Here is a 14466-nt window from a genome sequence, read left to right on the forward strand (position 1 = left end):
TTGTTCTTCCTTTATTTCTTTGATAGATAAGCTTCAGTTGTCGGTTGTCAGTAAGTGAATAGAGTGCTGAAGATGAGATTCTACACAAAAAAGACATTAGCAACTAGGCATTACCTTTCAAGTTCTCAAAACCCTTTATTAATATTTTAAACAAAAAATTCCCAGCAACCAAAGATGCAACAGCTAAGTGGCTTAAATTTAAATCAAGCCATGCTTGACTCCAATGAACTAACCTCTCCAAAAGCTCCTCTTCCAATAATGGTTAGAAGTTCAAAGTCGTCGACGCAAATCTTGTGCCTCTTAAGTCGCATAAACTCTGTCTCTTTCCGTTCCAAATCCTTGATCAGATTAATTTGTTCCTCTTGAGGGACATCTGAAGAAGCTAATTTCCTTTCTAACACCCACCGCCTGAAATACAACCAAATTGTGTCAAGGATAATGCCAAGAGAACTCACAAATCCAATCAGTACCTGTGCATTCTACTAATTGAAAGCTAAGCAAAACAAGAAAAAATTTATCAATGTATAAAATAAGAATCAAGTAAAAAATAAATATAAAATATAAAAGAAGAAACAAAACTTCTATAAATAATTTGGTACAAAGATACATGTCGAATAAGGTAAAGAAACAAAGGGCATAAAAAACAAAATTTGACTGATGGGAACTGCTGAACATTATTAGACATCTGAAGTGCATCACTTAGGATAAAAAAAGGTCAGAAGCTTTTCATCCTAAAGATTGTAGACCTATAAGCCTAGTGGTAAGCCTGTATAAAATAATTGCTAGGGTACTATCACTTAGGATTTTTTGAAGAGTAATAAAAAAAATTATTAAACTTTATGGGAGCAGTCAAGGCAACTCAGATCCTTCGGGAATTGGAGGAGTCATAAGAAATAAGGGATCATAATAGCACTTTATTTAGGACCGGTGGGGAAGGAGACTCTTTAAAGGCTGAACTGTTTGCAGTTTTACAAAGTGTTCAGACTGCAAAAGAGATGAACTTGGAGAACCTGGTGATTGAAGGGGACCCCAAGGTAGTGGTAGGCTGGCTAAAAGATCCGGACTCAGTGAATTGGTGTTATAGAGATGAAATGAAGAAGTTCCAGTGGTTAACACGGCAGATTTGGTGTTTAAAGGCTGATTCATTAGCTAAGCAAGGAATAATTAGGGATCAGTTGTATTGGGCGCAATTGTAATTACTGTGCTGTTTTAGATTTAATAGTGAGGCTGCACCTCACACCTCCCTTTGGGATGCTTGTAACAGTGCCTATCCTTATTGATTTCAATGAAATCTTAATGATCTCTTACTCATCAAAAAAAAATAAAAACAATTAAAAAGAAAAAAGGTTACAAAGTAGGGTGACAAGATGGCATGGAACCCCACAATACAAAGCAACTAGAGACCAACAAAAGCAGGAATGAGCATTACAAATCTGAAATTCAAGCACATCCCAAAAAAAACTCCCCCTTATCTGATCTGCTAATTTGTTCAAACTCAGGGAGCACCAGAGCTCAATCTGAAACATAAAGCCCAACTAAAGCCACCAGCATCTCGAATTTTGGACAACACCCTCTCAAAGACCCTTGGAAACCAATTCCAAGTTTCCAACCACTCCCCACTGCCCCCACCCCCGAATTTCTTCCTTCAGGTTCATGTTGACTAACTCCAATTTTGTTTCCTGTAAAAGAACCGCCTGGTCTGTAATGCCTGAATAAGCTCTTGAACACTAATCTCCCCTTGTTTTTCTTCAGACCTCTAACACACCAACTCACTATCCTTATTCTTAACCCCCTACCTTACCCCTGACCTAAGTCAAAATCCAACTCCTTACATATCTTCTCCCAGCACCTCCTCCTCTCCCCCTTCTTCATCCCAACTATGTTCTTTGAAAGATTTTCCTATCTCTTGTTCTTCTCTTCCCTCCTGGCTTTTTCGAACTGTTCGAAAGCCCTTCTTGCAAAATTTTCCCCTCTCCAAAAAAAACAAACCCAAAAATTTACCCATTGTCACCTCCTTCTCAACTAAAGTACTAAATTCCATACCACTCTTACGCACACCTTCCGAAACCCCTTGTTCCCCTTCTCTCCCTTTCATTGCAACCTCTCGCCCCCTGTTCAACCAAAGTACCCATTGTCACCTCCTTTTCCTTTTCCGTTTTTTTTTATTAGCAAGTGAAATTCATTTATTAAACTGAAACAGGATTACAGGTGTTTTAGCTACTAAGCAGCCCAAGATACAAAGAAGCAAGAAATCCCATTGCCTTTTTACTACAGCAATTACAACTGTGCCCAAAATAATGTTGGTCTATCAGCCCCCCTGTTTAGCTAGAACATCTGCCAATCCATTTGCTGACCTCTTAACAGCAAAAATGTGCATTTAACCTTTCTAGCATGACAATCAATTTCCCTGAAAGTAAGTCTGTACTTCCAGGGTATTGAGTAGCTTTTCTTTGCCCAAAAAATGACCAAAAGTGAGTCTCCTTTAACTTCCAGCTCTCTAATTCCAAGTTGTACAGCTAGTTTCAAGCCTTGCAAAAGAGCCATAATTTCATCCTGAACTGAATCTCCAAAGCCTATTGGTCCTGAGAACAAAGCCACTACTACTGCTTGATAGTTTCTAAAAACTCCTATGCCTGCCCTCCCTGGATTGCCAAAAGAGTTGTCATCAAATTTGAACTTCAGCTTATGTATCGCTGGTGGTTTCCAAACCATTCTGACTACTTCTTTGTGCATCTCTGTTTGTACCACTTCAGTCCAATTCCTTATTATGTCATTTATAGAAATGTCTCTAAAAAGTTCCAAAGTTTTTACACAATGTGTTGACCTGACTTTTATAGTTTCAATCACTTCCTCCTTCGACCTTATCTTTTCATTGAATATCCTTTGATTCCTTTCTTCCCAGATAGTCCAGACCAAAGCTGCCCTTACTGCATCTTCCCCTTTTTTTCTGTTGCCTCAAGAAGCTGGGGTTCAACAAACTAACCACATCCTGTTGGGGAGCCTATCTGCAACCAAAGAGAGAACAAAAGTAGTCCCAAATGCAAGACACAAAGGAGCAGGAGATTAATAAATGAGGAGGGGTCTCACCACAAGCCTTACAAAGGATACATACATGAGGAGAGAGGCATTTATTTGGCCTTCTTTTCTGTAGCACATCACAGGTGTTAATTTCTCCAAGAAACACTTCCCAGCAAAGAGTTTGTACTTTGGGAGGGATTGGTTTGCACCAAATTTCTCTCACTGGGAAGTTTACCCCCAAAGAATCTGAGTGAATAAGAAGGCTAAACAAGGATGCATAAGAGAACAAGCCATCAAGGGAAGGAAACCAAACCCTACCATCCAGAGAGTTCTAATCCGGAAAGACTTTCGAAACTTGGAAGTAAAAGGATAAGTGAATCACACTCATTATCTCTAAAGCCCCTTCTAAAACCAAAGTCCCCATTTAAACCAAAGTCTAAGGGCACCCCGAATCTAGAAACAGATTCATATCCTTAAGATTTGACAAAGAGTAGAGTCCAAGGAATTACAAATTAAGGGGTAATTCCCCTAGCTAGAGATCTTCCCAAAATAAGACATGGTCCCCGCTACCCACATCAAAATGGATACAATTTAAAAAAGTTGGTAATACCTCAGAGATTGCTTTTCACGAGAAACTGGAAGTTGCATGAAGCACTAGTGTTGCATCCCAGCCATTGTTTGCCACACCATGAATGCTTCCAATGACCTTGTGCCATAGTTTATCTCCTTCTAAAGGAAATCTCCATCAAAATGTTTCCAATGGTCCCCACATTCCACATCAAAATGGACAAAATTAAGAAAAGTTGGTAATACCTCAGAGATTGCTTTTCACAGGGAACTGGAAGTTGCATGAAGCGCTAGTTTTGCATCCCAGCCATTGTTTGCCACACCATGAATGCTTCCAATGATCCTATGCCCCAGTTTATCTCCTTCTAAAGGAAATCTCCAAAGCCACTTTCCTAAAAGAGTTGTGTTTCTTTTGACCAAGTTCCCAATGCCTAGCCCTCCTTGTTCCCTAGATTTACACACCTATTCCCATTTAACCAAATGATCTTTCTTTTCATCTCTTGGCTCCAACAAGAAATCCCTCATTAATTTTTCTATTGTCTTGCTATTTTTATCGGGATTCTAATGGTGGACAAGAAGTAAGTGGGCAAGTTGGCTAGGGTAGACTTGATCAGGGTAATTCTCCCTTCTTCCACAAAGCTAACTTTTTAGCAAATCTTTCTACTATTGGTTTCCAGAAGCTACCTGCTCCCAGGTTTCCTCCTAAAGGCAAACCAAGATACTCTAGAGGCCAATTTTTCACCTCACAACCTAGTAGACCTACCAGCAAATGGATGTTTTCATCTCTCATGTCAATTCCAGCCACGCAACTCTTACCCCAGTTCACTTTTAACTTAGAGATCCTTTGGAAACAATCAACCAAAGCTTTTAACTTTTAAGTTCCTTGGGCTGACCTCAGTACAGTCCTCACAAAAGATGATTATGTCATCCGCAAACTACAAGTGAGTCACCACCACCTCATTTCTACCAATCCTCCAACCTCTAAATTGGTTTTCTAGATCATCTTTAATGATTAACCTACTCAAAACCTCAGCAACAATGGTGAACGAAAAGGGGGAAATGGAGTCTCCTTGCCTTAATCCTCTTTTAGACGGGAAAAAGTCCCTACCCACTCCATAATAAATACCGAGAAATGTGCCAAGCTAATACAGCCCTTGATCCACTTTCTCCATTTCTCACCAAGACCGATTTTTTCCAACAAACACAAGAGGAAAGACCAATCCACCATATCATAGGCCTTTTCCAGATCCAACTTGCAAACTGGTCCTATCCCTCCCTACGTTTTTCTTTTCTACCACACACTCATTTGCCACAAGAATTTGGTCAATTATTTGTCTCCCTTCTACAAAGGATCCTTGATTTTGGGAAATTACCAAAGCCAAAATAGTCTTAAATCTCCTTACCAGAACTTTAGTAATGATTTTGTAAAGGCTACCCACTAGGCTTATAGGCCTAAAGTCCTTTAGAGTTTTGACCTCTTTCTTAGGCACTAGGTCTAGGAAGGTAGCATTGGCTACCAGTGAAATTTCCCCTTTTTGATAAAATTCAAGAAACACATCCATCAAATCATCTTTTATGATTTCCTAGCAGTTCTGATAGAAAGCAAGTGAGAAACCGTCAGGTCTTGGAGCTTTAGATCTTTCCATTGAGAACACTACATCTTGAACCTCATCCTTACTAAAGCTCCTTTCTAAGAGGGCTGCTTGAGTTTTCGAAACCCTGGTCCAATCCAATTCCCTCACTTCCTAACCCCTTTCCCCTAAGGAGGAAAAGATTGATTTAAAATGATCCACAAAGGCATTGACAATCTCCTCCTTTGAAGTTATCACTTGACCTTCAATTTCAATACTAGAGATCATGTTTTTTCTTTATCCCCCATTTGCCACTGATTGAAATAATTTTGTGTTGCCATCTCCCTCCAGTAACCACTTACATCTTGATTTTTGCCTCTAAGAGATTTCCTCTAATTCCACGTTTAGATTCCATGTCTATGATCTTTCCTCCACACTACATTCTCTTCAGGCCTCCTTTTGGTCTAATTCCTCAATCCTTTTAGCAATTCTCTCTTTTATTTCTTTGATTCTCCCAAATTCGTCTTTATTCCATTCCTTGATTCTTCTTTTTAATCTATTCAATTCTTTAGTGAATCTTACCCCTTTATTATCTACATTGATTCCACCTTCCACCCACCACTCTTTCATTTTTTCTATAAACATCGGAACTTCTAGCCACATGTTTTCAAATCTAAAAGGTGTGGAGCCCCCAAGAAGATTATCTAAATATAGAGGACAATAGTCATAGGTTACCCTAGGGAGTGTGCTCTTAGGGCTAGGTTTTCCCACAACTCTTCACAATCAAAGGAAAAAAGGAATCTATCCAATTTGGAACATACTAGATTTTCCTAAAAGTTGGACCATGTAAAGGAAGCTTGCAGTGTGTGTGTGGATGGGTGGAGCGGGGGGTTCTTTTAGCTCTAAGGCTTCCACAAAGGAATTAAATTTTACCATACTCGTGGTTATAATCTGGTTTGTGTTATTTGTTTCACTTGTGAATCTAATGACATTAAAGTCTCCACCCAGACACCAAGGTCCTCCCAGAGAAGGTCCATTTCTCTATGAGTTAGGGTCATACGCATTTGTTAAAACCCACTCTACCTCCACTCACTTTTTTGCCTTTATTGACACTGAAAAATTCACAATCACTTCTTCCAAAAAATCCACCTCCTCATTATTCCAAATTGTAAGGATACCACCAAAAGCACCCCAAGAAGACTAGAAGAGGCATATGACCAGCTCAACCCTCTATTGCTCCAAAAACTCCTTATCCACCTTCTGTCCAACTCTGAGAGTGTTTTTTCATGCAACATTACAACATCCCCGGTTTCTCTTTTCTTAAAACATTTCTGATAATTCTCCTGTTTTTTCCACTCCCTAAGCCCCTCACATTCCAATAAATAATCTTCATTACTTATGAATCAATACACCCCATATCTCACCTCCAAAACTAATAATCCCTTCCCTCCTCTTCCTTCTTCAAGCCCCCACTTCATTATTCCGACAACTATGGTATTCTACCAAAAGATTCTTCCCCACCGTTTTGGCGTCTTCTCAACCAAGGGCCTAACAGCAATAAGGGTACTTACCTCTTTCTCCAGATTCTCAGCGTTAGACCCCTTCCCGCGTTCTACATCATCCTTAGGATCAAGAGAGTATTGCCATCCTTAATCTCCCAAAATCAAGGTGCATTTGCCCAAGGGAAACAAATAGTTGATCAAATATCATTGTAAATAAATGCCTCCAACACAATGAAGAGGATGTGGAAAGGGTTGTTACAAGCTAGATTTGGAAAAGCACTATGACTTGGTGGATTGTTCTTTCTTGGATCCAGTCATGGAAAATTGTGGGTTTGGGAGTCAATAGAGGAAGTGGATAAAAGGATGTCTCTCTACTAGCCATTTCTAAATCATTGTGAATGGTGTGGCAAAGGACTTTTTCCCAATAAAAAGAGGTCATAGGAAAGGAGATCCCCTTTATCCCTTCTTGTTTACTCTAGTGGTAAATATCCTAAGCTCCATGATATCCAGGGTAGATCAACGCAGCACTATTAGAGATCTTAGTGTGGGAAGAGAAGGGATGGTGATTTCTCATATACAATTTGTGAAAGATACAATTATTATTTTGTGACTCATGAGGATACCAAACCACAAGCAATGAAGAACCTACAACTTCTTGTTACTTGCTTTGAGGACATTTTCATATCAGATGGAAAATGGTGATCCAATAAATAAAAGTGATGCATGAACAAGGAAAAGTCCTAGTGTTAGTTTGATGATAATGACTTCCATTAAATTACCTAAGTTTCCCCCTCCCAAACCAACCGGTTCCCCACAAGACTGACTAGGCCTGTCAATGATACCCAAAAATCTGCAACCCGATCCAACATTTGATCTGATTATCTCGGATCCATGTGATGTTTGAGGACATTTTCATATCAGATGGAAAATGGTGATCCAATAAATAAAAGTGATGCATGAACAAGGAAAAGTCCTAGTGTTAATTTGATGATAATGACTTCCATTAAATTACCTAAGTTTCCCCCTCCCAAACCAACGGTTCCCCACAAGACTGACTAGGCCTGTCAATGATACCCAAAAATCTGCAACCCGATCTAACATTTGATCTGATTATCTCGGATCCATGTGATGTGATTATGTATTCGAATCAGATTTGGATTTTGCAATCTACATCCGATTAATAATCGAATCATATTCGAATTTGACTCCACCCGATCCGATCAAAATCCGAGTCTGATTATATTATAATATTTATTGATTTTAATATATAAATTTTATATAATCATATTTTAAATTATAAAAATATATTTTTATATATTATATTATATATGAATTTATATATAATAAATTAAGTATGTATATTTACATTGATTTATTATATAAAGTTGAAAAGTAATTAACTTTTTAATTTTTTGTATTTTAAAATATTAAATCAAAGTCAAATTAAATCCAAATTTGAATTCAAATCTGAGGTCTTCAAATCGGATCGGATTCGAATACAGGTTTTCAAATCTGAGGTTTTCAATTGAAGCAAAAAAAAAAAATACAGGTTTTCAATAATCAGATCAGATTTGAATTTTATTGGGTCTGATCCGACTACAGCCTTAAGACTGGTTGCCCATCCTTACATCCTTTTTGGACCCACACAAAGAAGGCCTTTGCATTGAAATCATTTTGAAGGTGAGAGTAAACCTTGAGAAGAGCTGTTTGGTAGGGATAAACTTGGATGGGAGTGAACACCTACACTATCATCTTAAGATGCTCTAGCTCAAATTGGCCTTTAAACTATCTAGGACTTCCTTTGGGTTGTAAAATGAGGTCAAACGCCTTTTTGAACTCCATACTGGATATGCTCACTAAGAAACCAGCCACTTGGAAAAGGAATTATATATCCTTTGGGGGATAACTTTAATAAAATCCACCTAAGCAAACATCCCTGTGTGCTTCCTATCAATGTTTAGGATTCCAGGCAAGATTGCAAAGAGGTTGGAGAACATTATGAGGAACTTTTTATGGGAGCCTAGGTTGGGGAACATTAAGTGTAAAGAAGGGGATTGGGATTAGGGAAATTGACCCTTAAAAACTCCTTATCAAGTAAGTGGTTATGGCAATTTCCTTTGGATACTGATAAATTGTGGTATGTGGTGATTAAGAGAATTCATGGACTTTTGACAATGGTTGGGATGTTGATCTTGCTTCTAGGACCACTCTTGAGCCCCCCCCCCCCAATAGGCCACTCTTGAGGCCCCTTGGAAATCTATATCCTCTTTATTATCGTTTTTTCTCCCTTATGGAAGAGTTTATGCTTTTTCTAGAAAGGAAGTAAAATTTTTGGAGGATCTTTGAATAGAGGAAGCTTCTTTAGACAAATATCCTCCTATCTGTTCCACTGCTAATAACCAAAAGCCTCTTAGTGTGCCATGGTGTTACCTTCTGGGCCGTCCCAAGATTTGGGCTCAAGGGGACTAAGGAAGTATGAAGTTCCATTTGCGTTGGACCAAATTCAATCATTGAAGAGTGTTTCCTTCAATTTTTCTATTCCTAACCAAAGAGTGTGCCACCTAATTCCAATGTTATTTTCTCTGCTACTTCTTTCTTTGACATTCTCTAGAGATCTTCCTCTCTTTTTCCTGCTAGTGGTATCTCTAAAGGACCAATTCCACCCAAATTTACGGCTTTTCACTGGGAAATGAATCATCAAAAGATCAGCATCTTGGAAATGCTACAAAAAAAGGTTAAGTCGGTGCCTTCCCCTCATATGTGCCTTTTGTGCATAGCAAATGGGGAAACTACTTTGCACTTGCTAATCTTCTGTTCCCTCTATTCAGTTGTAGCCTTGTAGGTTGCTCCCTCTAGACGTTGTAGGGAGATTGATAATTCTTTGCTTTTACCCTCGAAAAAGGAGAGGAAAATTTTTATGGTGAGGGTGGGCCTTGGCACAACAGTTGGGTTGTGCCATTGCGACCTGGGTGACCAAGGTTCAAATCTCGGAAATAGCCTCTTTGTGTGTGCAGGGGTAAGGTTGCGTAGATCTATCCCTCCCCAAGCCCCGCATTGGCGGGAGCCTTGTGCACTGGGCTGCCCCTTTTGGGGGATGAAAGAAATGCACAAGTTTTTCGCAAGAAGTCTCAATCGAAGAAGACTCTAGTGGAAAACGTCATGATATAAGTGGCTCAATGGGTTAAAATTTTACCACTCTTTGCTCTGTTTGTATTGTAAGACATTGTGAGGGGATGGTATCATACAGCTAACTCAACATCAGCAAGAACAGCCATAGTTCATGTATGGCAGCCACCTATACAAAACCAACTCAAATTGAATTTTGACGGTAGAAGCATAGGAAATTCAAGAAGAGCGACTATTTGCAAAGTTATAAGGGATGCTCATGGGTTGCTCATGGCATTATATTCTGGACCAATTGGTCAAAGTGAGACTCTAAAAGCAACGATGCTGGCTCTACTTTTTTAGTCTAAGGCTGGATAGATCACTGAATTTCTCTAACATTTGGACTATTTGGGAGGAAAGGAATACTAGAATCTTCCACAATAATGAGAGAAGCCTTTCTGAGTTGAAGGATTGCATTTTCTTAAGGGCACACTGGTTAAGAAAAACCTCTTTATCCCAGTCTTTCTCCTTTGATGACTTCTGGAGGAACTGGTCTATGGCGGCCTGTTTATCTCTCTTTGGAGCGTTGTAACTAAATTCTTTTAATCTAATGAATTCCAGTTATTGATAAAAAAAAAAATAACTGGTCAACAGTGGCTAGCACTTCATCTCCAAAACAGAGGTTTCTTGCAGTTTGGGTCCCTCCTCCTGAAGGGTTTGTTAAACTAAACTTTGACGGAAGCATCCAAGGTAACCCTGGGCCCTCTGGTATAGGAGGAATCTTGAGAGACAAGGAAAGCAATACCTTAGCAGTATATTCAGGTCCAGTTGACTTAGGAGATTCTAACAGAGCAGAGATATTAGCTGCTGTACAGGGGATTCAGCTAGCCAGCCAACTTGGTATTGAAAGGCTGATAATTGAAGGGTTTGTTAAACTAAACTTTGACGGAAGCATCCAAGGTAACCCTGGGCCCTCTGGTATAGGAGGAATCTTGAGAGACAAGGAAAGCAATACCTTAGCAGTATATTCAGGTCCAGTTGACTTAGGAGATTCTAACAGAGCAGAGATATTAGCTGCTGTACAGGGGATTCAGCTAGCCAGCCAACTTGGTATTGAAAGGCTGATAATTGAAGGCGATTCCCAGGTTGTTGTGGGATGGTTGTTGGATCCAGATTCGACTGTCTGGGGTTTAAGAGATCTTCTTAAGAAGGTAGCTTGGGTAACAAGGAATATGATAGTGAGGATCCAATGGGTAAGAAGATCGGCTAATGAGATGGCTGATTCTCTTGCAAAACTAGGGGTTAATAGGGTTTCTCTGTTCTGGGCAGCTTTATGATTGTGTATAATCTCTCTCCTAGTGGTAACTTGTATCTCATGTAGTCCTGATTTGTTCTTAAAGAGTGAGGCTGCACCTCGACCCTCTCTCTGGGCTTATTTGTAACAGATCTTTCTTCAAGTAATGTATTAAATTTTCAATTATCAAAAAATTGGGTGGTTAACAAACAGTAATCCAGGTTTGTCGAAGTAGAATAACTTAATTAAGGGACATCTGGAAGCTGGTAAGGAAGATGACAATTCAGATTCTGTGGATTCTATGTAGGCAATTATAATGGCCAATGCATTAGCTAAATAAGGGGTAAACGTAACTAATATGTACTAGGGTAACCAATGGATTTCAATGTAATAAAGGATACACATGGGGGATAGAGGGATAACTGGTTTTGGTGGTGCTTGGCACCTTCTGTACAAATCAGTGTTTTCAATCCGTTGTTGGTGCAGCCGGTTGAACCATTCAACCCATCACCATGTCACAATTCTGGAGGTCATAATTTTGTGCTCAGTGGTCGGATCAGAGTACGTTTTATTTTGGGTAACTGTTCATAATATATGCAAACCTTGACCCAGTATTTTTGCTAAAAAAAATGCTTTTTTTATCCTCCTTGTGGCATTGGACTTGATTCCTTCATATCCCATACCAAGGTCTGTTTTTTCGTGTGGACAGCTTACCAGTTACCTCAACAAATTTATAATTGACCATCTCATCTTGCGGGGCCAAGACTTAACAAATGAATGTTCCCTTAGCAGTTTTCCAACAGAATAGGTATCTCATTTATTGTTGCACTGCAATCTCATTAAATTGCTCGAAAGATAATGGGTTCTTTCTCTGGGTTTGCTTGCTTAATTTAGGCATGGTTACTTGGAGGTTCAGCAAGCAGGAAAACATTCAAGAGAACTTACTGCCCTTTTCTGTTTGTTGGAGCATATAGAAGGAGAGAAACAACAGAGTTATTTTAAGGAAGTGATGTAAAGTGTTGTCTCTCATTGGCAATATTGAATCTATAATATATTTATGGTTTTTAATACTAGCTGAGCTTAATAAACCATCCTTATCCCACTTTGCAGTCATTAGGAGAATGTCATCTATCAAGGGGATTCATTGTAAATGCTGCACATAGAATGACAAGTTACACTTGTACATGGGATAATAGTCTACTTCTGTTCTTTGGTGCATATTCTTTTTTCAAATAATAAACACTTGCATACCTTACCTTTCAAACAATTACTTCAATTTCAATGGCGACCATAATATATACTAAAACCTTCTCATCTCCCCAAAATTTAAGTATGTAAAAAGACCATATAATTGAGAACAATTCAAGCAGAACCAGCTTCATTATCGTTCCTTATTAGATTCTTCCAACGAGTAGACCATTCAATTTACATAGAGAAATTAAAAGCTAGCAAGAAAAGTAAGCTACTTCGAAAACACAGAAAACCCGCCATACTAAGCAATATGCAATATCCACCTCTCCACCCTGCACATAGTCATAATAAATAAATAAATAAAACACCTAGTAGCTACTGCATATAACAAACTAATCCGGTTCAATTACCGGGTCTAGCTTGTGCATCTCCCCGGTTTCATGCGCGATTCAATCAAATGCATGCAATTAAATGCGAGTTGCCAACAAAAGCAAAATAAGGTATCAAATCAACCCATTAAAAAGTAAAAATATGGGATTATCTATGAGGAATCCAGCTCGATTCAAATTACCAACAGATTCGAGATCCAAGTGAGATCTTGAAAAAGGAAAACCACTGATAGAGATAAGCATAATGGATCTGTAGTCTTTGTTTTGAGATTACCTCTCCTTTCGCTCTTGGATGTTCTTCATCTGCGCCCTATAGTGGTTCTCGATGAACTTCTTGGCCGCAGCAACCTTCTCCATGGTCAGACTCGAACCTAACGACTCCTCATTGGTTTCACCGTTCTCGTTGCGATCCTCCATCTCTCTGTAGCTTTCCCTCTCTAGAGACTATCTCCTTAGCCCTCCAATACCAGACTGTACAGTCTGCCTCGCACTATTTTTTATTGCTACGACGAAACGCCACCAGATCATAACCAAGAGGAAATGAGTGGAATTTCAGAACCCCTCTTCCTCCACCACTCTAAAAATAAAACCCCAATTATTTCAAGTCTATTCTCATTCACTGATCCTCTCTCTCTCTCTCCATGCATGCATGCACATACACCATCTGGTGGGGTCCTCTTGTCTGCTCCCCTGTGGCTCTCATAAACACGGGATATCTGTATGGATTGAGTTTTTTCCTTTATCATCTGAACCGTACACTACATCGTCTACCTTTTTGATGATCTATTTATCATCAAATGATAATGATGTACACTTCTCCTCGTAATATTCTCATCTAATGGTCAGTATTCATGATAAGCCCAGGGCCATAGCCTGGAATCAAATGGATTCATCTGGGACTTTGTAATCATTTCCATGACAGGAAAAAGATGTGAGATCGTCTTTGTATAAATCGAACGGTTCAAATTGTGATTTGATCTGAGTTCATGGCGTGCGAGGGAGAAGTTTACGGGCATGTATCTGTATGAGATCTGTACACAACAATTTCCAAGTATAATTAATATCTAAATACTTTTTTATTGTAGAAATAGAAGAATGACCGTTTACAAGGGGCATTTACCTGAACTCAAGCTATAAATCTAGCTGGAAACCAACATAAACTTTGTAGTTTTTATTATGCTCTGGTTATTCATTTTAGGGTAAAATACAAAAACTTCCGCTGAAATTTTTGACAATCGTAAATAACATCTCTATAGTTTCATTTTAACAAATACCTCCCCTGAACTTTTGAAAAATTCAACAAAAACATCTCTTCCGTGTCCCAAACGAAAAACGTTAGATTGATGCACCATTCTTTTAAAATACCCATTCTACCTTCTTATAAATTATTTTACATATAAAATTGCTGAAATAACCCGATTTTAACTCGACAAAAACCTCTTTTAACGATCATTTCATTAATTTTACATACAAAATTACTAAAATATGTTTTTTGTTGAGTTAAAATGGGATTATTTTAGTAATTTTGTATATAAAATAATTTATAAAAGGGTAGACTGGATATTTGGAAAAAAAATGATGCATCAATCTAACATTTTCCATCTCGGACAATGATGAAAGGGAGGTTTTTGTTGAGTTTCTCAAAAGTTCAAGGGAGGTATTTGTTAAACTAAAACTATAGAGGAGGTTTTTATGATTGTCAAAAACATCAAGGGAGATTTTTGTATTTTATCCTTCATTTTATTATATCTAATATTTTATAATTTCTCTTATCAGAAAAAAAAAATGAATTGAGGTCTGCTCCTCACACAGGGCTCCTCACACCGACC

At 38.6% G+C, this 14466-nt stretch overlaps 1 protein-coding gene across 1 annotated transcript in view; it reads right to left on the bottom strand.

Annotated features, from left to right (window-relative positions):
• LOC104590399 (AGC (cAMP-dependent, cGMP-dependent and protein kinase C) kinase family protein) overlaps positions 1-13258 on the bottom strand; it is a 52221-nt gene extending 38963 nt beyond the window's left edge. Inside the window, exons 1-2 of the mRNA XM_010249067.3 lie at positions 12912-13258; positions 234-408 (exon numbers count right to left, since the gene is read on the bottom strand). Coding sequence (XP_010247369.1) covers positions 234-408; positions 12912-13054 — 318 coding nt within the window. The 5' untranslated portion in view covers positions 13055-13258. The remainder of the gene's footprint in view (positions 1-233; positions 409-12911) is intronic.
• Between the last annotated feature and the right edge of the window lie 1208 nt (positions 13259-14466).

Source organism: Nelumbo nucifera, chromosome 6, assembly GCF_055504915.1.
Source record: "Nelumbo nucifera cultivar China Antique chromosome 6, China Antique-T2T, whole genome shotgun sequence".
NCBI lineage: Eukaryota > Viridiplantae > Streptophyta > Magnoliopsida > Proteales > Nelumbonaceae > Nelumbo > Nelumbo nucifera.